Below are 27,969 nucleotides of genomic sequence, written 5' to 3' on the forward strand. Positions count from 1 at the left end.
TGCAAGGAACGATCTCCATCCCCTTTGAAACTGGGATGTGGTCAGAAAGTAATGGGTTGCTGCTGGAATACATCTGCCAGCAAACAGGACCCATCAAGGTGGTCCTGCACACAAAAACTGTGGGGCTCCTGCTGGCCCCACAGACTTTTTCCAGTATCTTGCTCTACCTACAGAACCTTTTCTGGTGGGCACATAGAAACTCATGTGCTCTGACCTACTTTCTTCAGACTGTGTCCTAGACAAATGGGGTAGCACCAGGGACTAACGTGTGGCTGCAGTTATAACTGTACAAAAATAACCTCTTATGGGTTTCTTTGTCTCACCCCTTCCCTCAAGAGAATGCTGGGGAATAGCATATATACCTTTAAATACAATAGCTTTTATGGTCTATCCAAAGATTGAAAAAAAAAAGTGATGCATTAAACTTACTCTACATTTAGGGGTGGAAAATTTTAGTCAGGGAACAGCCAAAGAAGGAAGGCTTATCCCTCGCTGTTGCTAGGAATCATGTCTACCAACAAGTGGGGACTTTGAATACCAGCCATAGTAAAAATCAAGCTAAAAAGTTTTAGGTTTGAATATAACAGAACAATCCAACAGTAGATTTTTATAGTAAAAAAAAAAAAAAAAAAAAAAGCGTGTGGAGAGAAGAAAGCTAGCGGGGGGTGACACTAGCATCACCCAAATTGTCACACCCATGAGCTAGCATCAAGCTGGGAAAAAAAAATTTGAAAAACTACTACAGTTATCCTCTACATCTCCATCTGTAATGTTTTCTTGATTTGACAAAAATATGAATCACTTGAGGGTATAGAAAACATAACACTTGTTTCACACAACACAGAAATATACAACTCAAAACAGAAGTGGAAGCAATATTGTGATAGATATGACAAAAGTGTATCTCTAGTATGCAGTGTGAATCCATATGTGTGGAGAAGGGCAGCTCGACAGGATAGGGCTGTGAACACTAAGGAGTGCTCATGCTTCAAATAATTTTAGCTCAGATCTAAAGTTCAGTGATTAGTAAGATTGCTACGATAAAATTACGTGATCATCACTTCAAATTCGGATCACTTGAAACACAGATGGAATGAACTGGCATCTTAATATTTGCTGTTCAAACAGGCTAGTTTGTTGAATTCCTTGAAATAAGATGCAGAAGATGTTGCTTACAGAGAAACCAGGTATGATAACTTTACTACAGGGAACATAAGTACTTCAAAAGTACTTATTTCCTAATGCTTTGATTCTCTAGGGAAACACTGCATGATTGCTTTCACTGAAGTAGAGGACTAGATATCAAAGAATCTAGTTGTGTAGGTTACTTAAACAACTAATTTGTGTATTTTTATTTTTATTTTATTTTCAATTTATGTAATAAGAGTGATCAAGCAGAATGTGAAACAATACAAACAATTTTAAGGAAGTATAAAAAATGATAAAATCATTAAGATCTATACCAACTATTTCTACTGGATCTACTGCATTTAGAATATTTCACATACATTTCTTCTTTGGTGATAAAAATTTCAGGATTTGTCACATTTTGTTTGATTTTTTTAGTTATTTTTTTAAACAGAAGTTCCCCTGAATACCTTTAAACATGTCTGAAAAAAAAAAGTTTGGCTTACAGGTATAACTCACCTCTATGTATCTTCCAGTTTTTTGTTTTTGCTTTTTTAATATTTCATGACATTGATAACAGAACTGTTAATGGTCTAGTATGCACTACTCACAAACAAGTATTATCTCTAATCAATAAAAATCCTGTCCTTTTATAGATAGTGCCAGCATCACAAATAGATTCTTGTTGAGGTTCAACTTTTTGAATTATGTTTCAGTAATAAGGGATGTCATTAGCACACCAGCAGCAGAGATTTCATCTACTTGAATTAATGAAGCTCATTGTTTAGGGTTGGACAGAAAACAGCTATTCAATCTTTGGAAAAATTGGGAAGTTTTGAAATTAAGGCAAAGCCAAGAACTCTAAATGCTACTCACAAAAAAAAAAAAAAAAAAAGCCAGTGACTGGTACTTAAAATATTAAACAGCCTTTTTGGTAGGATGCTTGTCCTGCCAACCAATTCTGAATGGATTTCTTTCACATTCAAAAACAATGTAATTCAGTAATTCTTTTGGTGATTTTGAAAATGTGGTTAAAAGATGTGGGGGAAACAGGAAGAAAGGGAAAAGCTCATCATGACTTGCTCTGACAAGACAGTCCCAAAGGTAAGAACCATTCGTAATTAAGATGTTATCAACGTAGTAAATTAATTTAAATGTATCCCTATTGAATTTGAAATTTGTAATTTTCTACCATAAGTCTAAATGATTTACATGTTGTTGTTGTTGTTGTTTTTTTCCAAAGTAAATCAGAAAATATTGCTATCTCATCTAGAATGTAAAAAAAAATTGACATTATTTATTTATTTATTTATTTATTATGAGCGAACAGAATGGAAGCCTTTTGTTACTTTTCTGTCATGACTGAATAAGATAAAGTTAGGAATAACTTTTGAATTGAAGCAAAATGATTCTGTACTTTTTCTTTTCTGAAAAGAAAAAAGAAGGCTTTTTTTTTTTTTTTAAAGGAACCTTTCAACCTGTCTGCTTATTAAAGAATAAAAGGAAAATATTAAATACACTGTAGGAGACCTCTTAGGTCAATCTGGGTCATTCTTTGACAGTGCAGTATAGCAAAAAAATATATATATATATTTTTAGATTGTGTGTATGTGTGTATTCCAGAATCTAGCCTCCTTTTCTAGAAGTGTCTTTCCTTTAAGTTATCACTTCTCTTAGCTTCTTTGAAGCCATGGTTTTCAAATAGTTTCAGCTATCACCAAAATATTGATAGATACATCTATCTCAGTCCCCATAATGAAAATAAATCCCAGCAGCATTACTTTCTTTGCTGACACAAGTAATACCACGTTACAAACTTAGTTATGATGTTTTTTTATCCCATAAACAGTATTGACTAGAAGGACTTTACTCCATCATCTGTGATTTCTATTCCCTTAGAGTTCACGGATATAATCTCTGGGGTAAGGGGGTTTATGTAATTAAAATATTACGTGAATTTATGAAAATTTTCAGCTTTGTAATGTTAATCATATTCATTTTCATTATTCACTTGACAAAGAAGAAGATTGGAATATGTGAACTTCCTCAGATCCTAAGTCCATCCATCCTCAGTGTCCTGTATCTAACCTGTGGCTAAAGAATGGCGCCCTGAGGAAGCATGAGAACAAAGTGCATTATCTGTGCTTCTGCAGAATATACTCGCAGATTCCCAGCAATTTGTGGCTCTGGGACTTTGTGAGCCAGAGACACCATCTTGCTTGTAATAGCTGTTGATCTGCTCTTATCTGAATGCGTCCATCACTTTCTGAACCCATGCAGACTTTTGCAATTCTGTTGTAAAGGCTCACTTAGCTTAATTTGTGTGCAGGAATTTGAAGGAATAACGTAGGCCTACTCCTGCCTGAACATATTTGTATTTTGAGAGGGAAAGACAAATTAGATTTCTCCTTGTTAGTGGGACAGGAGTTATTAGGAAGCTCTGCTCTGGCAGGATCAAGCTATAGATGTAGAATGAGATAGGGCACAGATAGCTTTGTTTTCCTTCCCTGCCTGCAGGGAGCTTCTTCCCACACATGAACATACAAGCACAATGCAATATTAGCAGTATGTTATGGCAAGAAAAGGGTATGCTGGGAAAACATGTTCTCTGATTTTATGTTTTTTTTTTTTTTTTAGCAGGAAGTAAGATGCTATACTCATGTATGTTCCATTTCACCTTAACCCCCACTTACAGAAGACATAACTTAACGCTGAAGAGTGGGAACAGGTCCTACTTCCACGTCTGACAAAGCTAATCTACAAAATAATTCTCTTACTACATTTGGTTTTTAATCCCGTCATCAAATACAACCAGAAGCTGTAATGATTTCCCTCTTGAGCTCTGAAGCTAGAAAAACTTGTAACGCATCCTTGTACAAATCTGAATATTTTATTATGCCTATGGAACTACACGTAAGCAAAACCTACACATAAGATGCTACAACAGTTGTGAAATTAACTTTGGTTTGATCTTCTTTAATTTCAAGTTTCCAGACTGTAGGCTTGGCCTTTGCTGCAAGAGAAAGTTTGGGGAGCTTTTGTTCTTAAGCAACTCTTGTGTCTTTAAATGACCACTGAAATAAAACTGTACTGAAACAAGGTTAGGAGAAAGATTAATTGCTTTTATGCAGAAGCAGGCTGCTAGAACCTGAGGTGCAGCATAGACGTTGCTCTTTTGAGTGTTCTGGTAGAACAAATTGCGAATGGTCTAATGATCAGCTATTGAAAAATTATACATATATATATCTGACTGGAGAAGGAAAACTATGATACGGTTTTCAAAGGACTTGAAAACATTGCAGAAGTTCACCGATGTTAACATTATTTCTCCTGAAAAGCTCGTTTTTTCTCTTCTCTTGGTGAAAGCCCTGAACCCTGCATGTTCTTTTCAGGCCTTACTGCAAAATTATCTTTTATAAAGTCACTGTTTCTTAAGTGAAGGCATTCTTAAAATACAGTAACACAAGCAGCGGAGAACAACTGCCCTAGTGACTGACAGACTGTGCTAACTGTATAGTCAGCCATCACTCATTTGTGGAGCAGGGAGTATGGATGGAAAGCATTTTGTATGTGGATGTTTCTGTTAAAGTAAGTCATGTTTTTGTAGTCTCCCCTTTCCCTGCTAACTAACAGACTGCCTCTTCCCCTGAGAAACTATGTGTCACTACTAATGAGCTCACACAGACCCTGTATCTCTACGTATTTCTTTGTCTATCTTAGCTCACAAATGACTGCACTGAAGCAAGATGAAGAGCTTCTGAAAAAGAGAAACTCGAGTGCAAATGGGAATGGAATTCAGATTCCACTTCTTTTATACAGAAATTAGTTGTGCCAGAGCTTCCTCACACCAACACGTCCCCAGGGATATGGCTTAAACTTTTCAGCTCTGGAGTCTACCCTGTTCCCCGGTGCTCATTATTCAGCACAATTTCTGACACATTATAAAAATACACATCTTTGGATCAGTGAATCAGCCTGCTCATTTGCATGGATTGCTCACAAAGTGTGGTGAGAGCAGAGAGGAATGCCTTGATAAGTGTTTGTAGGTCCATGCCTGGTTAGAGGCACAGCTTTGCTTCTGGGGGAATTTCCCTGCAGCAATATGAGAAGATATCCAACTGGGAACACCATTGGTTCAGGCTAGTGTTATAAGAACCAGCAAACAGTACTGCTTGAATAAATAATATAAACCGCCTACCTCCAGTCCATAGACAGAAGGTAGTGTTCGGAGCAGGTCAACAGATCTGCCAAGATTATTAGGAACAAAGACCCCTGGTTGTCTGCAGTTTTCTGTGGTATGAACTGGGCTTTCATATGTGCATTTTTGGAGCCAGATCACCAGCTTGGCACCCTGGGTGACAAACAGCTCAAAGATTTGAGGATTTGGCTGCCTTTCCCAGACTGACCAATATCCATCCTCTGTTTTCACCTAAAAAAAAAAAAAAAAAAGAGAGATATGTAAGTAAAGCTGGTCAACAATGATATAGCATATTCCAGAAGCATAGCTTTAACAGACGTTTTGATTTATACACGCATGTTAAAGGGAATAAGAAAAGGGGATATACTACATGTGTGCTTCAGATATATATTACCCCCTACAGTTTGAAACCCTCTGTAGCACTAAATGAGCACCACAGACATGCAGAACCAAAGCACAAAGAAGTTTCAAGAAGGCTCCCACTACTTCTGGTCTCACCCCATTCCCAAGCACAGGCAACTGGGCATTGTTTGGCCAATGGCATCTAGTGCTTCTAATGCATTACAAACAGACAGAGCCAGATATCTGGAAACAAACACACTGAAGCTTAACTCACTGACAAGCAGGTCACAGTATGTGTAACTGCAGCAGTAGGGAACACGCAGGAATGCCCTGGTAATTTCTGCTAAATTTCTGTACAGAGCCTTCAGCACAGTTTGGCTACCCATAACTTTCCCTCTTTAAATCAACTACTATGGCAATATTTAAATGCCATATACTTACCAACCTGCCCTTACCCCTTCTTCCTATGTTCCTAGGGGGAAAAAAAGGAAAGGAAGAAAGGAAGAAAGGAAGAAAGGAAGAAAGGAAGAAAGAAAGAAAAAGAAAGAAAGAAAGAAAGAAAGAAAGAAAGAAAGAAAGAAAGAAAGAAAGAAAGAAAGAAAGAAAGAAAGAAAGAACAACCCAACCCAAAACAAAACAAAACAAAACACCCACTATCACAGAATCATAGAATGGCTCGATGGCTTGGGTTGGAAGGTACCTTAAAGATCACCCAGTTCCAACCCCCCTGCCATGATCAGGAACACCACCCACCACTAGATCAGGTTGCCCAGGGCCTCCTCCAACCTGGCCTTGAACACCTTCAGGGATGGGGCATCCAAAGTTTCTCTTGGGCAGCCTGTGCCAGGGCCTCACCACCCTCTGAGTGAAGAATTTCTTCTGAAAATCTAATCTAAATCTACCCTCTGTTAGTTTAAAACCATTCCCCCTTGTCCTGTCATTACCTGCCTTAGCAAAATGGGGACAGGTCATTCTCCAATAACATCAGTGACGCTTTGTTGGTACCCCGTTTTCTTCCAGAAAATTCTTTTCATGCCTGCTTTGCCTCATGCCTTTTTCATGGATGTAGATACACCTCTAGTCATGACAAGTCTTAAGAAAGAAAACAAATGGATGAGAACAAATGAGCACTCATCTCAGTTAAAACCCCTCTACATGAGGGATATGGTATGGGATGCAGACATGTACCAAAACAAACAACTCCGAAGGGAAATGTGATTTTTTTTTTCTAGAAGGAAAAAAAAGCATTTCCTCCGTCATCCACTAGACACCCTCCCATGTGTCATCTTGTCCTTCTGCTTAGGGTGTGAACAATCCTGACCTTGTTACTCCAAACTGCTACTTTCTTCAGCGATAGGAAGGGCAGCAAGAGTAGGCATCGTGACCTGACAACTTTGCAAAGCTGAAACTGAGACTCTGCACCAGATTAGGGCCTCTGCACTGTGTGAGGCACACCATCCTGGAGTGTATGAAGCAGGGAAGTCATTGCTAGAAGTGCTGGTGTGTGCAGTGGCACAAATGGTGGGGAAATTCCTATTATGCCAGGGGGCTATGCTGCTCAGGTTAGTATGGACATGAGCTGCCTGTCCCAAGAGGTCATTGTACCACTGAGTGCTTTGTCAAGTGTCCAACAAATACAGAGCAATTTAAGCTATTCTGTGCACTTGTTTCATATATCCTTTTAAAATATGGTCATCCCCAAGCAGCACAATGCATTTCAGAAAAGGCTTACAGAACTTCATACAACAGCATTATCATTTCCCCCCTATCTACTTCAATTATATCTTGATGCATTCCACGGTCACGCTTGCCTTTCTCATCACCACAGTGCAGTCATGACTCAGAGTCACCCCATGACCAACTGGTACACACAGTTATTTTCAACTTCTCATTTATTTTCTGCTATTAAAGTTCCAGAGTGCAACAGAAGCTTGTATTATTAGTTAGATAGGAGCTATCTATCTAACTAACTAACTATACATGTATATATATTTTTTGGAAGGGGGGTGTCTCATTTCTCTTACAACAGTCCTCAAAGTCATCTGGTTACCTCAGTTTGAAATAACTAGCATACTAATTATGGTTTGATTCTCTGCTTCAGTTAAGTTATTGATATATGCAATCTATGTTCAAATTTTGGTGCATTTTGCAATCAAGTTCAACTCTCTGCCGTACACATTCTTTAGAGTACAAGACTGGTTTCTCAAAGTCAGCTATCTGGAATCTCTGATTATCATTTCAGATAGAAGCTGGCTCTTTTGCATGGATGAGTAAGAGCAGTATCTAGGCCAAAATGAATAGTGGAAGGAAATGAATACAACAGAGAGATGATACATATTGTCATATGGGCTTTCTGAATGTGTACAAGCTGTTTTCTGTAACAGTTGATAACTACTAGAGCAGGTTCTGTTGAATTTCTTGACAGAAAACAGAAGAACCGTGAACTTAAAGACAACTTCAAACTCTACTGCGTATGCATTGGTAGGTAGCTTATTCAAAAACTGAAGATTCAGCAATACCACTAATGCAGTTAAGTAGAGACAGTATCCAACTCCTGACATATCTTTAGGGAATTCTTTTATCTTCAGAAAAGCATGCAAGAAACGAATGGACTGAGATCCCAATTTTAAACTCTAATCTCACAATCAGTTTTCCTTTCATCTTGCAATGCAGAGCATGAACAACTCGACAGCAGCATGTAAATGCCTGCATGACAAAAAATTGTTTGTCACTATTCAGTCTCTACCTAATTCTTACAATGTTGACACACTAATAATTAATATACGAGTTCCTTATTAAATATTGGCTGAATATTTGCTTTTCACATAGATAAAAATAGTGCAGATTTTATGTCCAGTAGTGACGCCTGGTGGCTAAGGTAGTTATAGCAATGACAACCATTCCTGGCAGAAGATCACGAAATCATGGAATCATTAAGGTCAGTAAAGACCTCCAGGATCACCTCACCCTACCACCAATGTCACCCAATAAACCACGTCCCTAAGCACCACATCCAAACTTTCCTTGAACACCCCCAGGGACGGTGATGCCACCACCTCCCTGGGCAACGCATTCCAAGGCCTGAGTGCTCTTTCTGAGAAGAAACGTCTCCTAATTTCCAGCCTAAACCTCTCTTGGTGCAACTTGAGGCCATTCTGTCTACCCCTATCACTAGTTATCTGAGGGAAGAGGCTGACCGCCAGCTCCCTGCTACCTTTCAGGTAGTGGCAGAGAGCAGTAAGGTCTCCCCTGAGCCTCTTCTTCTCCAGACCAAACACCCCCAGTACCCTCAGCTGCCCCTCACAGGACTTCTGTTCCAGGCTCTTCACCAGCTTCACAGCCCTTCTCTGGACAGGCTCCAGGGCCTCGATGTCCTTCTGGTAGTGAGGGGCCCAAAGCTGAACAAAGTACTCAAGGTGCGGCCTCACCAGAGCGGAGTATGGGGGGATGATCACCTTTTTTGCCCTGCTGGTTACACGATTCCTGATATAGGCCAGGATGCCGTTTGCCTTCTTGTCCACCTGGGCACACTGCTGGCTCATGCCCAGTTGAGCATTGACCAACACCCCCAGGTCCTTTTCCTGTGCACAGCTTTCCAGCCACTCTACCCCAAGTCTGTAGCATTGCATGGGGTTGTTGTGACCAACATGCACGACCCAGCACTTAGCCACATTGAACCTCATCCCCTTGGCCTCTGCCCATTGAGCCAACCTGTCCAGGTCCCTCTGCAGAGCCTTCTTACCCTCTGGCAGATACACACTTCCACCCAGCTTGGTGTCATCTGCAAATTTACTGAGAGTGCACTCAATTCCCTCATCCAAATCATCAATAAATATGTTAAAGAGGATAGGCCCCAACTACAACCCCTGGGGAACAAAAGTTGTGAATGAGAGTGAGGTACTTTGGAATGAGATACTTTGGAATCAGCTCCTTTTCTGTACCCACACATATTGCAGACTCTTCCTCAGATGTCAAGGAACAATATACAAATGTATTATTAAATTTTAATCATAAACATCTTACAGTTCTGTCACAGTTTTGTCTTGCAGACTCTTACACAACATACCCCATACTTGTATGGTGCAGAAGTCAATTATGAGACAAATCCTAGAGCCCTGCTACTCCAGCGGCAGGTTCCTGAGTTTAGACTGCAAGGAGATTTTGCTGAGGCCTTGCCAAAATTCCTGACATAAGAGGCTCTCTGCATTCTTGAGGGATACCCCACAGTTGTTGTTCTTTTACCACTTCTCAAGGGCAGCTGTAGCAAGCCAATGCAACTTAAATATAGCCATGAACTACTGTGTAATTCCTGGCCTAACCCACAGCCCCCATTGCTTACAGCTGATCTATTTCATCAAAATTAATCAGTAGACCTTGCTAAAAAATGAATGATCTTCTATTTCATCGTTTGAACTGCTGTAAGACACAGACCACTTTTAGAGAGACTACTAAACACAGATCTATTGTGCAGAACATTATAAAACCTCCTGCTTGTATTTTGAGTGTAAATTTAGTTGTAGAAAATGATTGCTGAAAGCTACGTTTAGTCCTGGAGCCTTCTGTTTGGCACCTGTGTTACCTTTGTCTCTTCGCTGCCTTCCTGTCCCCATCCTAACTCTTTTCCTTAGTTTTATCTCTCAGTTTTCACTGTCGCTTTTCCTGACACCGTAGCATTCTGCCTTTCTCAGATGAGCTTAATTTTATGTCTAATTCATGTGATAAGATTGCCTCTGTAGTCCCTAGAAATAACTTTATACTGTTGCAGCTCCTAACACTATATACTTCTTTATACTTCTTGAATTGACTTCTTTATACACTTTATACTTCTTGAATTGACTAGGCACTTATAGACCTCCGTATGTGGAACTAAATTGCCTGTAGTTGGTTCTATACTAGGGAACTATCAGAAGGATCTTTCCAGTCATATCCTGTCAGCACAAGGACAGTTATGGACATTTTAACATCAGAGGGGATGCACTGTAGTAATTTATGCAACTTTATCCTATTAACTGACAAGAAGGATTTAAAAAAAAAAAACAACCAACTGAGGTGAATTTTGGGTGCAATTTAACGGCAATACCATGTAACTTTATGAATAAAAATGTCACACATAACACCATATTTGGCGTTATTTATAACTATATTTAGTGTTATAAGTCATGTATATTACACATAACATTCCCTCAGCGCGGCCGGGCGGGGCCGTGCGGGCAGTAATGGCGGCCACGGGGGCGGCGCGACCGTGAGCCCAGGCACCGCCCCGGGGCCGGGCCGGGCCGGGCCGTGCGGCGGGCAGCCGGTGTCGGTGCCGGTGTCGGTGCCGGTGCCATGCACTCCCTCGCCCAGGAGATCCGGAGCTTCTCCAGGGCCAAGCTGCGGCAGCAGCGCACGCGGGTGACGACGCTGACGGGCAGGCGGCTGGTGGAGACGTGGCGCGGCGCCTGCCTGCAGGTGGCCGAGGAGGAGGAGGCGCTGCCGGGCGGCGGCTTCGTGCGGGACCTGAGCTGCGACCTGCAGGTCGGCGCCGTGCGGCCCTGGCTGCTGCTGGGTGAGTGCGGGGCGAGGGGCGGCCGCCGAGGGGCCTGAGGGGAGCGGCGGCGGCGGCAACGGGCTCGCTGTCTTCGCAGGCTCGCAGGACGCCGCGCACGATCTGGAGACGCTCAGCAAGCACAAGGTAACGGGGGGGGGGGGTATCCTTGGGTGATCTGTGCCTTCCCTTTGCTTTCTGTTTTATCATCTGCCTGTGGACTGACATGTCTCTTCTCTGCTGAAAATTCTTCCTCCAGTCTCTGGATTTGGGTGAGCACAGATCTTTTCATTTCCTCTCCTTTGTGATGAGAGGGAAAGGAAAACTCTTCAAGCACATGGCTTGTAGCAGGAGGTTTAAAGCCCGCTGACCAGATTGTCTGACAGCAGGTCTTCCTTTTGTGGTACTAAATGCTGAGGTGTTAACAGGCATCTGTGACTAGCGAGGTATTTATGGTCACTTGAAATTTCTTGACATTTCCCCGCAATATGTTGACTGTCACATTCAGTGTACCTAAAAACTTTTTTTTTTTTACAAACTGATATTTATTCTTTTCCTGTTGGACAGTGTGTCTGTACTGTAAAACAGAACTTCTGTTCCATCCTGAGCTGTTTAAGCTGCAGTGCTGAATCACATGACTCCTCCTTGTAAACTGAAATGGATCTCGAATACCCACACAGACATTAAATAAATGAAAGCTAAGTCTTGAAATAGCTTCAGGAGGTATGAAGACTTGAAATACCTCTGTTGCCTGGATGGTAATTGACAGTTTGTTTCAGTTAAAGTGAAATTTAGCACAATATACATACATATATATGTATATATATATATATATATGTATATATATATACAGTATGTTGTGCTATATTTTAACTCACAGTAAAACTTGTGGAAAAAAGCACGTCATAGACGGCATATGTATGTAAAATTGATCAATGCTATTAGACATGTGCAGACTGTAACTTACACAAAGAATTATTTGCCATTGTTACTGCTCATTTTGCTTGCTGTCTTTAGAAAATGCCCGTTTTTTCTTTTCTTTTCTTTTTTTTTTTTTTTTTTACTTAGGTTACGCATATTTTAAATGTGGCATATGGAGTCCAAAATGCCTTCGTTAATGACTTTATATACAAGACCATTCCTATTCTGGACATCCCAGAAACTGATATCACCTCCTATTTCCCAGAATGTTTTGAGTTTATTGAGAAGGCCAAAAACCAGGTACAGTATATCAATAACTAATGCTATTAGTTATTTATTTCTCTATTTAAAATATAAAGCAGCTTCTGTCAAAAATCATGCATCCACATAAAGTTATGTACCAAGACTGTCAGAGAATGCGTTAATAGGCTTGGAGCCAACCAGTGATTTTAACTGCTGAAAAAAATAGATATAGCATAGGAAATAGGGTGATGGGACTGCATTTGGGGTTGTTTGGCAGCCCGGCATATAACTGAGACTATCCCTGACTCTTACTTGTTATATTTGGGTTTACTGTATAATTTATAACAACCATTGTTTGTTATAAACACAATGATGTGACAACAAGATGTTATTGTACCTTATTTTACTATAGCTACCATATTCATTACTTACATAGCTTGAGATAAAAGAAGATAATCTTGCCCCAGCTTGCTTTGTGTCACACAATGTTCTTTCCTCTCATATATCATTTATAAGCTATGTGATACACATTGTCACTTAATGACCAATTCAAAGTTTCTTGTTACGGTTTCCACTTCATTTCTAAACGAGACTTGCCATTCATAACTGCATGGTGTTGCTTTCTGCTTCTGCTATTTATGTTCCAGTTACTATTTTGTAAACTATGTGGTTTTCCTGATTTATTTTACAGAAATATCAGTAGTTTTGCAATGGAAAAGTTACTCAAAAGATCAGGTAGTTAATGGAATAGATGTTCTGCAAGGTCAGTTCATGAAGCATATGATAGTAGTGTGGGGGCAAATCTCCGCATGTTTTTGAATCACTTTATTTGCTTTGTCAAGCTGGTGTTAAAAGTCCTTATGATAAAGTGTATCACGAAGGGCTATTTTGTGTAAGTACAAAGAGATACTACTGTTTCATCTCCTAAAGTGGCAGAGGGAGAGACCCTTCACTGATGAGAAAACATGCTATATAAGAAATTATTACTAAAACATTGTTAACAATAAAGTAGTGTGAGAGCATTTAAATTAGAGAATGTAAATAAAGCATGCACTGTTCAGCAAGTTGCTGACAGCTGGTACTTGTAACAGGATCGAGTTTTCTAAAACTGTTAACTGCTTGAGTCTGTAGACATCACGGTACAAATTCTGATACTGATCAGAGCTCACCTCTTCCTCTAGGCTGCAAATTGGCAGGCGGATTTTCCATGACATGGTGACCTGTGTCAAATCATATGGCTCATATATAACGCAAAATTAGTCAAGAATGATGTGCCAATTCAACTTCATATAAATAAGCAACAGGGTTTAGCAAGGAAAAATGAATATGCTCAGTATTATATTTGATTTAATGTGATTGCCTGTGTTTTCAAGTCTACTCTGTGGATATCATTATATATAGTTTTTGGCAATGTATTACAAAGTAGGCATAAATAAAAACTTTAAAGCAATGTGAATGTGGAAAATAAAGCATGAACTCTACAAAGAAAAAAAAAGGATAACTTTCACTGCTTATTTTTTATCTTCAGTGCCACTGTTAAATATTAATCTCAATTATGGTAGGTTTGCCTGGAAAAAAATATCAGTAAAATAATATTTTTCTGAGTAAAATCACTAAAAACTGATTAAATCAGTAAACACTACTCCGGATCTATAGTGGTTAAGCTGCAGTAATTTCTTCATTAGCTGTAGCATAACAGTAATTTTAATGGTTTATTTTTGTAAAGGAGACAGTGGATTAAGAGTTGCCAGTGATATTCCTAAGTGAGGGGAGGTACATGTAGAAGTCTGCCTTCTACTGTGCTACAATCTGTGATTAGGAAACACACCCCTATGAATGTGAGCAAGTGAGTGAAGGTTGCAGTTTCCGGCAGGCGATGCGAAGGGGATGTGATTTCCATTGTGAAAAAAGAGTGGGTTTGTGATTCATTTTGCTGGGATGTGCAAGCTTAGATTCAGTTCCTAGCTCCGCCATAATCTTATTGTGTTAACTTGAGCAAGTCATTCCTCGCCTCTCAGCTTAGCATTTCATCAACAAGGATAATACAACTCATACTCCTTTGTCTTATTTTTTTAAATTGGAAGACTTTTGGAGCAGGAACCATTTTCTGCTCTGTGTGTACATGAATACACCAGGTAATTGGAACTCCCAGCTTTGTGACTTAAATCATAAAGTTCTTGCAGCCCTGTTGGCTACAACATCTTTTTTCTTCCTCTGGGCAACATGTCCATTGAATAATTTGTGCATGTGAAGGACAGACAGAGCAGGCTGTTTATGTTTAGAAGATATTTGCATAGCCCCAAATACGTTTGATTGTATCGTGTTTTAATATCTTCATTCAGAATATGGAGATGCTCATGATTTTGTTGTTGTTGTTGAAAAGTGGTGTTTGGCAAACAGTTCAGGCCAAGCCTTTGCCAGGCCATAAACTGGCACACAACCATGACAAGGTCACAGAGCCTGGACACTGGAAATGTGTCTGAAGCCACTCTAGATTATCTAGATGTCTTTCTGCTCCGTATTTTGTAATGGAACTTGCAGCATCTTTGTAGCGTCATTCAGGTGTCTCAAAGATTGTGCAAGAAATTTTTAAGTAGGCTAATACTAATTCTGTATGTAATACAGGCTAAGCCTGATTTTAACCACCAGGAGAAACATTTGTGAATTGACAAGAAGCTCAGTAGCATTGGATTTAGCACCTTAGTCCCCAGGCAAGGGGCCATAGTTGAAGCAGCTGTACCAACCACTACAATTGTATCAGCAGTACGATGGTGAGGTAGAGATTTGTTGCAAATCACACGATATCTTTTCTGATTTCTCTATTCCTATGCATGATCCTGCTTACCCAGAATCTTCACTGAAGAACTCCAGAGTATGCAAGAAGCGTGTGACTGAAACTACAGGATGTTCTAATATCTGCCTCTGTGCCTAGCTGTTTGCTGCCTTTCTGTATTTTTAACCTGGTAACAAGATAGAGTTAAGTTCCTTTCCATATTGCAAATAAAATAAATTTTAAAGTTAGCACCCAAGTAGATCAAGGATCCCAGATATCTGTGATTTGTTTTTTATGTAGGGGGGCAGTTGGAAGGTGTTGGGGAAAGGGACACAGGAATGTTTTTCAGTTCTGAAACATTAGTTAGATCTGAAGTATTTGGTAATTATAAAGTGGCCTTGATTACAAAAATACTCAGTTTTGGGCTTATATATCTGGTTTTGGAGTTATTTGTGTGTATATATTTGCTTTGAGCTCAGCAAGGAACTTTTAAAAAATTTGAGTAGACTGTAGATAAAGTCCCTTTGCTATGATGTTTCTTGTTTTTATCTACTTAACAAATATCCCAATTAATGTTTCATTTGTTTCTTGAAGGATGGTGTGGTGCTGGTCCACTGTAATGCAGGAGTCTCTCGTGCAGCAGCAATAGTCATCGGTTTTCTGATGAATTCAGAAAGACTGAATTTTGCTAGTGCCTATTCCTTGGTGAAAAATGCAAGGCCGGCTGTTTGTCCAAATCCTGGCTTCATGGAGCAGCTTCACAAGTACGAAGAACAGAATATAAAGGCAAATGGAAGCATAGATGATCACGACTGATCAAAAGGGCAAAGTGAAACAATCTGTTCTGACTATACAGTACCAGATGCTGGTTGTACTTTTATCTCTCGTTTTGCAGTCCCCTTTCACAGGTGCATTTTGAAGTCTTTATTTTTATTTATTTATTTTTTTTTCTCCCCGGTGTTCACCGTTCTGTCCCCATTTTTCAGCATCTAGCCTAAAGGCCATATGGTACTACACTGATTTGAGAGATGATCTAACCCAAGAGCAAGCTTTTCCTAGTGCAAGGATAAAAGATAATTTTTCTTTGCAATAGTAGAATAAAGAGTTTTTTTTTTTTTTTTTTTAATTGAACCATGAGAGAATGCAGGCGGTAGAGAACGGAAATAAAATCTTAACTGAGATAATAAAGTTGCCCTATTTTCTTTAATGCTAAACCAAATCTTTATCCATCCTAGTTGAGTGTAAAATCTAGATAATAAGATGTTCATATAATAAATTACCTTCCTATTGGATCTTAAATTGGTAGTGCAACTAAAAAGGAATTTATTACTTTTTGTGGGCTAGCCAGCCATTAAATATTTTTAGAAATTAAAACAGATGGTCTTTTGATGGAAGCAAAAAGGTGTAGGATGCTTTAATGTTTAATTTCTTTCTACTATTTCCCATCAAGCAGTGACTTGAAGTGCACTAATATGATGCTTGTGAAGTGGTGGGAACCAAGCTATCATTTTTTTTTGGTAGTTACTTCAGTGGAGATATGAAGAACATTTGTATCTCCCTGATGCTGCCTTGTCTTTGCATTCATTCCTCCACTCCTGTCCCCTCACTCTTGCACATCATATGTAAGGAACAGACACCATAGGATAGATAGCACTGCTTTATTTTTCTTTGTACCACCCTGACAGTTCTCAGGCTGGGAAAAGCATCTTAAGTTGATGTGTATGCAAAACAAAACAAAACACAAAACCACACCACAGAATCTGTTTAAAAAAAAAAATAAAATGTTATTAACAGCTGTATTTTTGCTCTAAGCGGTTGGATGTGTTGGTACGCAATAAACCGAGAAAAAAAAAAAAAAAGCCCCGCGTGTGGCTGCTCTGTCACAGTGCCTGAGGCGGGAGGCGGGCCCGGCACAAGATGGCGGCGGGAAGTGACGGCGGGAGGAAGGGCCGGCCCGTTTGAAAGCGCTGCCGCCGCCGGCCCTTTCCCGCCGCCTCCGCCATGGAGCTGCCGCCCGCAGGTGAGCCGCGGGGCTGCCCCCGACCCTCTGGGCTCCTTCCCCTTCTCTCCCCGTCCGCAGGGAGCCTCCGGGGGGCCGCGAGCCTGGCCGCGGCGGCTGGGCTGAGGGGAAGCGGCGAGGTGGGCGCGGTGGGCCCGGGCCAGGCGGCGTGGGCGGCCGGGCTGGTCAGGGTGCACCCCTAATGCGAGGCGCCCCCACGGCGATATTTGTTAGGAGCAGAGGCTCGGCGCTTCTTGCTGTTTTTAAAAAGGAAAGGCCGAGATATCTTATGTGTCAAGCAGGCGAAGTTGCAGCGTCTCACTCGCGATATATTCTTCTCTTTTAAACCGACCCGCTGCTGAAGCAGCGCGGTGGCGCGGAGCGTTTGAGGCGCTGGGTGTTTCTGACCCTCGTTTGCCTTGCAGCAGGAGCGGAGCCGATGACTCTGGGCTCCCCCACGTCCCCCAAGCCAGGAGCCAGCGCGCAGTTCCTGCCCGGCTTCCTGATGGGCGACCTGCCGGCGCCGGTGACCCCGCAGCCCCGCGCCCTGAGCGGCCCTGCTGTCGGCGTGATGGAAATGAGATCCCCCCTGCTTGCAGGTCAGCACTCAGAACATGTGGAGAATTCAGCCCGAAAGAGAAAACTTGGTTCATCTTATTGCTCAGCGTGGCTGCTGCAGGCTTTATAAACTGCTTAACGCTGTGTTCATGCACGTTCAATTAAGTTTGTCAAAGTTCTTCAGAGTAGACTCAATAAATGCTTTAAACATAGCAGCTTTGGTACCAGAAACAGTTGCTTTTACTGGGAAGGTAACACAAGCCTTGCCTAACGTAAACTCAGTTTCTATATCTCTTTACACATTGACTGTATGTAGAGCTATCAACGTTTTCTTTGCTTGCAGCAGAGAGATGTGTTTGCGAACTTCTACAGGCAGCTTCTGGGGCAGCTGGTTTCTTTACAGTCAATTCTAGAAAGCCTTTATTTGGTTTTCAGACTTACAAAACTGGAAAGAGAAAAATTAGGATATATACTCCTTAATTAGTGTATAGTAGTTTAATTTTATGGGTTGGAGTAGTGACATTTCCCAGCAATAGATGCAGAAGAATTTTTTTTTTTTTTTTAACCTGTGCTTCAGGAATGATGACATTACATGTCAGTTTCATAGAAGAATGAAGCAATAGTTGTACCTCTGTCTTTTTCGTATCATGGGTGGTCTTGGCTTTAGTAATGAATTATTTGGCCTAATATGGATACAAGGTGGCATTTGTGTGCTACCTGTTTGGAAGAAAGTAAGTGTGAAAGTACTCCAAGATAAGTACTTTCTCTTTTAGTTTCATAGTAGGAGTGGTTGTCTGTTGTTTTCCTGCTTTCTGTTTGTGTTTTTTCTCCTTAAATGCAAGTCTCTTAGGAAACTTTGGCATATGATTATTTCACGTGAATTTGGTCTAATAATTTTTTAAAGGGATTATTACAGCCACAGAGTTTCAGTTACAGAAAAGGAGAAATGAATAAGACACTAACCAAAATGAGTGGTTAAGTACATGCTTTGAACTTAGGCCTTGAGGATGGAGTACTTTATTAATGCAGTGTAGCAGCTCTTGAGTGTATTACACTGTTGAGAGAGTATTGAAGCTCAGAGTTAAGGATTGAAAAGTACTTCTGAAAAGCTTAAGTGACACGTTTTTTTCTGTAAGTAAAAGCTGTTTGTTCAAACCGCTTTTTCTGCGGTAAAGCCACACAAAGTATTCAAAGGCGTATATAAAAATATTTCAGTCAGTGAAAAAAGGGAGTTTAGTTTACTTCATCCTGTCCAAATGCGAAGTAGTTCTTGTTTTCAAGAGCTTACGCTTTTCTTTCTAATGAAGTTTCATATTAAATAAAGGAGTTGGACAGTGGGGTTGTGATGGCATGTGTCATGTTTGTGCACTTCTTTGTATGATTCTTTAGCATGTAGTATGCCCCTGAAGTCTTAAACATGGTTTTTCATCTCTGCTACAAGAGGTTAGTCTTTGAAACAATGAAGCTCTATCTCTAATCTGCCTCAAAATAGAAAAATACCAGCAGTTCTGAGCATAGCTACAAAGAGCAAGTGCGTGTAAGTAGTGAATGTAACGAGTTTAATCAGGTGTATTTGGTATCCAGAGATCTGAAAGTTTTAAATGCTGTTTCTGTAAAGAGACCTCCTGGTAAATAGGAGGTATTCTTGCACAGAACATTCAAACCTGAACAGTTTGGTCAGCTGGTCTTAACCCCTAGTGAACGAATCAAGTCTGTCATGACTAAATTTCTGTTGAACTTCCAAGAGCAATTAGCCCTAGACTGAAATTACAAGTTTTCTCATGTTTTTCATTTTATCCTTTTAATTGCAGGTGGCTCTCCCCCACAGCCAGTAGTCCCCACGCACAAAGACAAAAGTGGTGCTCCACCAGTTAGAAGCATATATGATGACTTATCTAGTCCTGGGCTTGGATCTACACCGCTAACCTCAAGAAGACCAGTAAGTGTTTTAAGTACTGCCTTTTCCTTAGCAGATGTGAGATAGCTCCATGATTGCATCTCTCAGGGTACAGAGGAACAGGCACGCAAAATAACTAAATTAAGTAACAGCATGATCTGAAGACACTTCACTACAATGGTTTATATAACTGAGAATTTAGAAAAGTGAAGTAATAAGCTATCTCCTGTTGTTAAGGTTTTTCGATAGACTGCAGAGAAAGAAAAACAGCAATCGTTCTTCTGTTGTGCTTTGTATGTGACAAATGTGAACTTGTTACAGCTTTTCACCTTCCTGTTAATTTATTAATCTGCTGATTGCCAGAAAGGTCCAAATATGTGTTCTTTTCCTTTTAGTAGGCAACAGAGGCAATGCTACCAAGGTAGAAGGACATTTATGTAAAATATCTGATCAAGATTTGGGCGAGAGGGTGGGGTTAACTTTAAAAGAGCAGCAGTAAAATTTCTAGAAGGTTATGCTAATAATAAGTTCCTCTGCTTACCTCAACTGAGCAGTCAAGCGTTAGTGGGTTAGCGTCAGTGAACATGCATCTGTTGATGCAGGGAGAAGGCCTTTCACTGGTTGAGTAGACATTTCATTGAATTTTGCCTTCTGAAAGGTTTATTCTGAATGTTTTCCAAAGAGGGAAAGAGTCCTTTACTGTGTTAAAGGACTAGATAACTTCAAAAAAAAAAAAAAAAAAAAAATGAGAATGCAAGCGGCTGGGCTCACAGGTGCTGCAGTTCATTTGAACTTCTTTCTAAGATATGCCATGATTGCAGATAAAAAAAAAAAAAAATATGCTAAAATTGTTTCAGATATTGAAATTCTTTTTTTTTGTTTGTTTTTAAACAAACAAAAGAACAACATCCCAAACTATTAGCAATTAGAACTTGACACTAAATAATTTAGAGGGAAAGTAGTAATGACCACAATTGTTCTGAGCTGTTCAGAAGGTGAAAAACAGATGTTGATGGTTTATGATACTGGCATCCTTTCCATCAGTATGCACTTAGTGTGAATTGCTGGCTGATAGCAGTGGTGAAATGCCTATTTTGGGAAAGAAGCAGTAGAAGATTTCTGAGTATTGATACCAAAAGTTACCAAGCTTCACAAAGTACATGTGATTGGTGTTAGGTGAAGGGTTTGTTAACCAAATTTTCCAATGCTTAGAGCTTGACCTAACTTTAAGTAAGCCTTTTTTCTCGTATAACAGCAGTGCTTTCTTGTTAGTTAAAATACTCTAGATGCTTTCAATCCTGTTGCTTGTGTTGCTTGCCTTATGTGGAGTAGTTTGGTCTGCATTCCTGTACACCCTAATACTTAACTCTTGATAAGAAGCTTAAATTTAACTGCATATTTTAAGGTTTACTAATCAGTTGGAAACTCCAGAATGTAATAGTTGAGGCCTATTGGGTGCTGGAATGTAAAAGGTGTCAAATAGCTTCTTTAGGAACCTTGTGTTAAATACAAATGTAATGTCTGCTATTACTTGTAAGTTACTCCTAACTTATGGCAGGCTCAATATTCCCGCCTGATACTTAGGTTGCCTTAAGAAGATCTCTTCTGATCTGAACAGTGTACCAGTAAGAATGATTTGTTACTTTCTGTGTTTTTAATGCAGGCCAGCTTTTCCCTAACACAGAGCCCGCTGGTTGGAAATATGCCATCAACCTCTGGAACAGGTAGATGTTCTATTAAAATTGGCAATTTACTTTGTTAATTCATTCCTTAGTAGGCAAAAATCATAAATGTCCAAACTACACCAACTCCTTGCTAAGTTGCAAAGGACCTGCATCTGTTCTTTTAACTAGCTTTTCAGATAGTGTGTGGATAGGAAATACTTTTCCGTTCAGGCTGGCTGACTTTCAGTCAACTTTACTTACTCCTTATATAGAATCTTCCTCAAGTGAGCACAGAGGTGTTTATACTTGAGTTAAACTGCAGAGATGGATGACTGGCCTTCCATCTTCATATTTTCTGAATGAACCCATGGCTTCTTGCTAAGCTGAACTCTGGGTGCACTGTTCTTATTTGATACCTGTATTCATCTGTTGCTGTTTAGGGGTTAAGGAGGAAGCTAGGGAACTAGTCACAAAACTTAGTAGTATCTTGTCAGTTATGAAGTTTGGATTAATTTACTGTCTGTCTGCAAATAAACCTCTACCAAACCTCTTTCATGTACAAGTGAAACGCTTAATACTGAATTTAATTCTTTTAGTAGAGGCTTTTAAGCTGTCTTGCAAAAATAACTTGCTAAACAGCACCATTTCAATTTAACAGCTTCAAGTGTGTTCAGTCCTGCAAGTATTGGACAGCCCAGGAAGACTACTCTATCTCCTGCTCAGCTAGATCCTTTTTATACTCAGGGTGATTCCCTAACTTCAGAAGATCAACTTGATGACACATGGGTAACTGTATTTGGGTAAGTTAATGTCTCAAATATTAGGAGCATCATGGGCGAAGTCTTGGCAGTGTATGGGAACAAGTAGCGCTTGGATGTTGTTGCTATCTGGCATTCCTGGGTTATGCAGGAAATGCAGCTGTGGTTAAAGCCAGCAGTTGTACCTATCTGTTAACTTAAACTGCATTATTATTATTTTCAGTTGAAAAGGCACCATTCTACAACTTTGTGTGGCAAAGTAAAATTGCCTGGAAGATAGTATTACACAAGTTACTGCTTCTAAAACAGTATTAACATATTGGTCTGTTCTGGATTTCTTAAAGCCCTTCACAGAGTTGCATTTTAGCACCAAAAATCCTGAACAACTCATAATTTTGGAGAATTTTTCCTGTCTTTCAGGTTTCCTCAAGCATCTGCTTCATATATTCTTCTACAGTTTGCTCAATATGGAAACATACTAAAGCACGTGGTAGGTCTTTCGAAACTTATTTCTGGAAACACTGTCTCATTGTTTAAAAAGACTAAATTTCACAATTTTTTTCATTTAATCGCATGTAGATGTCCAACACAGGAAATTGGATGCATATTCGATATCAGTCTAAGCTTCAAGCCCGAAAAGCCTTAAGCAAAGATGGAAGAATTTTTGGTGAATCTATCATGATTGGTGTCAAACCTTGTATAGATAAAGTAAGTTAACTACTGCTCTCATTTAAATGTAAGGCACTCTGCTTTTGGAGTTCCTCTTTATTTCCTCCACTCCCTTTATTTTTTTTTTTGTTTGAATAACAAAGCAGCATGTAGTTGTTATATAGTCTATTATACCTTACGTGAATTTTTCTTACTTAGTCAACAAAATGACCTGCTGAGAAGGATCGTTATGGGAAATCTGTGACAGATGGAAGCTATAATACATGGAGTTGTGTTGCTGCGTAAGATAAAGTGAAACCATAACATAGAGACAAGTGAGGGACTACGGTAGATGCGTGAGGGTGGATTAAGACTGCTATTGCTCCCAGTTGTCGCTTGAATCTTCTGACTCCTTTTTATGTGACTACTTGCCTGATGCTGACTCTTTAGTTTATCTTACTACATTAGGCAGAAAACCTGTGAGCAACACAGTCCTAACCCTATTCTTCTTTTGTCTACTCTAAGGATAAGTGACACAAAGAAATAATGTAAGTTTTCAGTTGTAAACCTTCTGAGAAGAAGGTCCTAGAAATTGAGCTTGAAATTACTTGATCTCTTATCAGATTGAAGCATTCTTTATATTGATTAAAATTCAGAGACGAACATAGTTCAGTGCCCCTTTCTTCCATGGGCTTCTAATGGTAGGGGTTTGGTTCTCTCTTCTTATTTAATATTTTGCTTTCCAGTTTGTATCACTGACTGCATTTCCTATAAACCGAAACTCTACACGTGATGATTTGGGACATTTGTCAGATATCTGATCTCTTCCTTGTTTTTGAATTCTTATTGCTTCTTGTGTATAGTGTCTGCTTTAAAATACGAACAAACAATCTGTACTGTGGAGGCAAGTGAATTCTGGAGACAAAGCCATTGAGGGCTTGACATTAGCCTGTAAAACTTCTTGCAATCTGTAAGAAATGACTGAGTCGCAAATGGGATTGCAATTAAAGTTTACAATTTATTAAATGAATAGAGGCAAGCAAACAGCACTGGGTGTGCCAGGAGTCTCTGCTCTACCAAGATGGATGCAAGTTACATCAGGCAGCTGGTTTTTATGCTCCTAGGCTAATACAGATTATTACTACTTCTAGAAAAGGCAGGGTTATTATAATTAGTTCCTGAAATCCAAATCCTCCCACTGGAGCATGCGTATCAGTCTCCAGTGGTCCCTCTGGGGGTCTCTCGTGCTGAAGGCTCATAGTCTTCCTCCCGAGCTTTGTCCTTGTCCTTCTCCTTGGTCCATGTTGGCCGGATGTCAGAGACTTGCGCAGCATCCCATGCAAGCTTCGTCTTTTAGTTGTCTTTCAGCTTTTCCCTTCTCCTTAATTTCTTGGCCAGATATCAGAGACTTGCATAGTGTCCCATGCAATAGTCATAGTAGTTAGCAGTTATTCTGAAACTCCTTTGTTTTCTTATCCCCTAGCCCCGGGCCTCAATGTTAACCCTTCAAATCCCTTATTGACACAAATTGCTGGACCATTCCTGTGCATGATACAAGAACTAGATACGTTAACCGCTCTGTTTTTCTTAGACTTGTGGTTATACAAGGGTATGTAAGACAGAAGCTCACATTTCCACATATCATGTGGCCCTAGCATTGTTCCATATTGACACGAATCAGATGAACATATTTCACAATCCCCCATCTCCTTTTTCATGGTATTGATTCATGTTTTCCTTTACAATCGCGTCAATACTTGCCAAATTGATATCAATTTTGGATCTTCATTTGTTTTTATTATCATCAGGGAATGGGTTTTCTCTTTCCCTGGTTCTGGGTCAACAGGTACTGCAGATATTTGCATTCTTTGTATAAGCGAGTGTATTAGTCTGGTAATACAAGGTATTAAACATGGAATTATTAACAATCCTCCACATATCCCCAATACAATCATGCTTATTTTAGCAAGCCAATCACCACCCATAAAGCCCCCTCCCACAGTCCTCCTACATCGATTCCATTCCAAGTTTGAACTGGGACATGTGCAATTTTCTACATTTCTTTTACAAGTTCATTTACAGCTTTTCCTTCTGTTGTGGTTTAACCCGGCTGGTAGCTAAACACCACACAGCTGTTTGCTCACCCCCCCCTCCTTCTCGGGGATGGGGGAGAGAAATGGGAAAGTGAAGCCCGTGAGTTGAGATAAAGACAGGAAAATAATAATAACAATAATAATAACAACAATAATGATGACAATAGTACTACTAATAGTAATGTGTACAAACAAGTGATGCACAATGCAATTGCTCACCACCTGCTGACTGATGCCCAGCCTAACCCCGAGCAGTCCAGTCATCCTCCCCCCGCTAGCCACCCCTATATATTGTTTAGCATGGTGTCAGATGGTGTGGATTACTCCCTTTGGCCAGTTTGGGTCAGCTGTTCTGGGTCTGTCCCCTCCCAGCTCTTGCTGCACCCCCAGCCTGCCCGCTGGCAGGGCAGAGCAAGAAGCTGAGACGTCCTTGGCTTGGTGTAAGCGCTGCTTTGCAACTATTAAAACATCAATGTGTTATCAGCATTCTTCTTATCCTAAGTCAAAACATAGCATCCTACCAGCTACTAGCAAGAACCACCTTCATCATCAATCTCTAAACAGCAATTACTAAGGTTAAATTTTCCACAGACTCCTCCTCCTTGTGCTCTAGTAAATAATCCAAAGCTAAGCGATTTTGATACAAAGCAGTTCTCATCTTGGTATTTGGTTTTGCAGTTAATCCAAGTGCATCTCTGGTTTTATTTACAGCTATTTCTACTACAGCTTGTAACCTAGTTTTTCTATTAAGCATATATATTGGGGTCCTATAGCCCCAGGATCCATCTTCTGCCCACATAGCTGGATCGTAATAGGCAAACGCCTTCAATTGGGTTGGGCCTGCTTTCAGGGTCGATTTGGGCTTGTGTTGCAGTTCAGCCTGTTGGGGTAATCCAGCTCCTGGAAAACGAATCACAATTTTATATGGGTTTAAAAAAAGTTTATTTTATTTTCTCGGGACAACCTGACCTTAGTGTGGGAGAAGTCTGGTCGAGGCCCTCTCACTCAGCAGTCAATACCCATAGGGGTTGCCTCCCTCGGTAGACCATACACACCGCAGTGGAGGGTCCTGCCCCGGTCTTGCCTTCTCCCTTTGCTCCCTTCAGGCTTGTCCCCTGTATCTGGTGCCCTTAATTCATGCAGAGCCTCATTGCCAGAATATTAGTCCCTCTTTAGCCTTAGTTTCAGATGAAAGGGAGGAAATTAGATGAACACATCTCACAAATTGAAAAGTAAATAAGATGGATTTTATATCAGTATGGGCTTCTGATTTAAAAGTAGATATAAGCATGAGGGGAACACATGGAAATGAGTGAGCAGTCAGCAGCCACCTACATAAGATGCTAATCCTACCCAGTATTTTTGGAAAGCTTTCCTCTGCCACACGTGTTTCTGGATTTCTGCTTTCCTTAGGCTGGTTGAATGCTGTGTATGGATGCTCCACTGAGTCAGAATCCAATAAATCATGTCTCTCCTGACTGGTTGTCATTTTCCCGTCTTGTGTTCTCTGGATCCTTCTTGGAATGCATAGCTTACATTAAGTGGCTTGTTGTGTCTTCCGTTTCATATGCATTCCCTTCTAAATGCACATAAATAAGCTTAGAAAAGGAGCCTGAAGACTCTATTTTGTAGCGTTTGCTAAAGGGAGTAAATGAAGCTTCTTGGTAAACTGAATCTGACCCAGAAGGTGCAAGTTCATAAAGACTTGGAGGCTCTCCTAAACAGAACAGATAAAATATTTTAGACATATCTAGGAGGAGGATGTTATGCTACTTGTGTTCAAATGGGCCTGAAAAAGATGAGGCTTGTTGCAAGTTTTACAGTATTCTATGTATGATTTCAAATTTGGCTGATGTTTAGTACATGCAGCCAACAGATTATGAGCTTTGCTTTGCGGTGGCACCTAATGCAAAATACACATAACTGCAGTGAGAAAAATGCTTGGAGTTGTGTGTAAGCACCTTGTGTGCTCTCTACTGACAGGCACTTTAAGTGTACTTACCGCTTTCTATGGCATACGAATGCTTCTATCAACTCCAGATAAATTTACAAACGCTACTTTTAAATATTCACTTATATTGCATTAACCTTTTTTCTAGGCTGTGATGGAAAACTTTGAAAGAAGCTCTACATCTCCAGTGTCTTCAGTTTTCACTCCACCTACAAAATCTGTAGGCACACCAGTACAACCTGCAAGTACTCCAAGAATTTCTACAATGAGACCTCTTGCAACAGCATATAAAGCTTCCACTAGTGACTACCAGGTATTCTAAGGGAAACGGAAATGTGTGTTTTTTGTGTTGTGTGTGAGGCTTGATATGCTTTAATAGGACCTTGGGCCTTTTTCTTGTCAGTTCTTACAGTGATTGGGTAAAGATGTGACACAGGTACAAACTTTGTCAGTTTGGCCTATAAAATCATTAAAAAAAAAACAACAACAAAAACACAACTCTTCACTTTTCCAGAGATTGAGAACTATTGAAACTTAGGTGTTTGTCAATATATAGTAACGTTTAAATTACAAAAAAAAAAAGTTAGTGTAAAAAGAATTAACTATACACGAACTGATTTTTTTTCTCTTACTGTTTTTCCCTGTTTTCTAGGTGGTTTCTGACAGACAGACGCCTAGGAAAGATGAAAGTATTGTATCTAAAGCAATGGAATATATGTTTGGCTGGTAATATACAAGAGGAAGTAACATACTGAGTTGGTCAGGGTTTGAAATATGCTACTGTCATCAGTGGTTAGTTGTATAACTACTGGTGTCAGTATTTTAATTTGCATCTCACCTGTTATGCCTTCAACGAATTCAGCAGACATGTAGCTTGCACTTTAAATGATGGCAATGTACACATGGTTTTAAAAACTGAATCCGTGTAAATAAGTGCTTGTTTCCTGTTTGTGCTCTGAATGCATGATTGTAAAAATATAAGCACTGACTTTTCCCCTGTGATGACTTTCTGTGAATTACTTCCCAGTAAAGATGATGGCATACTTGCAGGAAGAATGCTATTTACAGCTGGCTCCCCGGGACAGAGACGGTTCTTAGTACATGTGATTTTAATTCTTTTTTAGTCTGTATTCATTGTTTTACAATTATCTGACATCTTGTTCCAGATGTCACAGCAACCTTTTAATTGTTTTATTAATAAAGCTAAGTAAAGTTAAGTTTTCTTAGATTCTTTTTAGAGAAGTATGAGTTCTAGTTCTATTAGGAAAT

General features: G+C 39.9%; 2 protein-coding genes across 3 annotated transcripts; both read left to right on the forward strand.

Annotated features, from left to right (window-relative positions):
- Positions 1-10,910: 10,910 nt before the first annotated feature.
- On the forward strand, positions 10,911-16,971 carry DUSP19 (dual specificity phosphatase 19). Its single transcript, XM_068686457.1, has 4 exons — positions 10,911-11,216; positions 11,296-11,342; positions 12,264-12,416; positions 15,727-16,971. The coding sequence occupies exons 1-4, from the start codon at positions 10,997-10,999 to the stop codon at positions 15,946-15,948; spliced, it is 642 nt and encodes a 213-aa protein (XP_068542558.1). The 5' UTR covers positions 10,911-10,996; the 3' UTR covers positions 15,949-16,971.
- A 21-nt stretch (positions 16,972-16,992) lies between these two features.
- Positions 16,993-27,917, forward strand: NUP35 (nucleoporin 35). Of its 2 annotated transcripts, none has more exons than XM_068686452.1 (9): positions 16,993-17,152; positions 17,557-17,730; positions 19,501-19,628; positions 21,250-21,310; positions 21,909-22,050; positions 22,429-22,498; positions 22,588-22,716; positions 26,849-27,013; positions 27,353-27,917. In XM_068686452.1, exons 1-9 carry the CDS (start codon positions 17,134-17,136, stop codon positions 27,428-27,430), a joined length of 966 nt encoding a protein of 321 aa, XP_068542553.1. In that variant the 5' UTR covers positions 16,993-17,133; the 3' UTR covers positions 27,431-27,917. The 2 variants fall into 2 exon arrangements, with proteins under 2 accessions (XP_068542553.1, XP_068542554.1); XM_068686453.1 differs by having other exon boundaries at positions 17,000-17,152; positions 17,560-17,730.
- Positions 27,918-27,969: the final 52 nt, after the last annotated feature.

The sequence above is a fragment of the Anas acuta genome, chromosome 6 (genome assembly GCF_963932015.1).
Source record: "Anas acuta chromosome 6, bAnaAcu1.1, whole genome shotgun sequence".
NCBI lineage: Eukaryota > Metazoa > Chordata > Aves > Anseriformes > Anatidae > Anas > Anas acuta.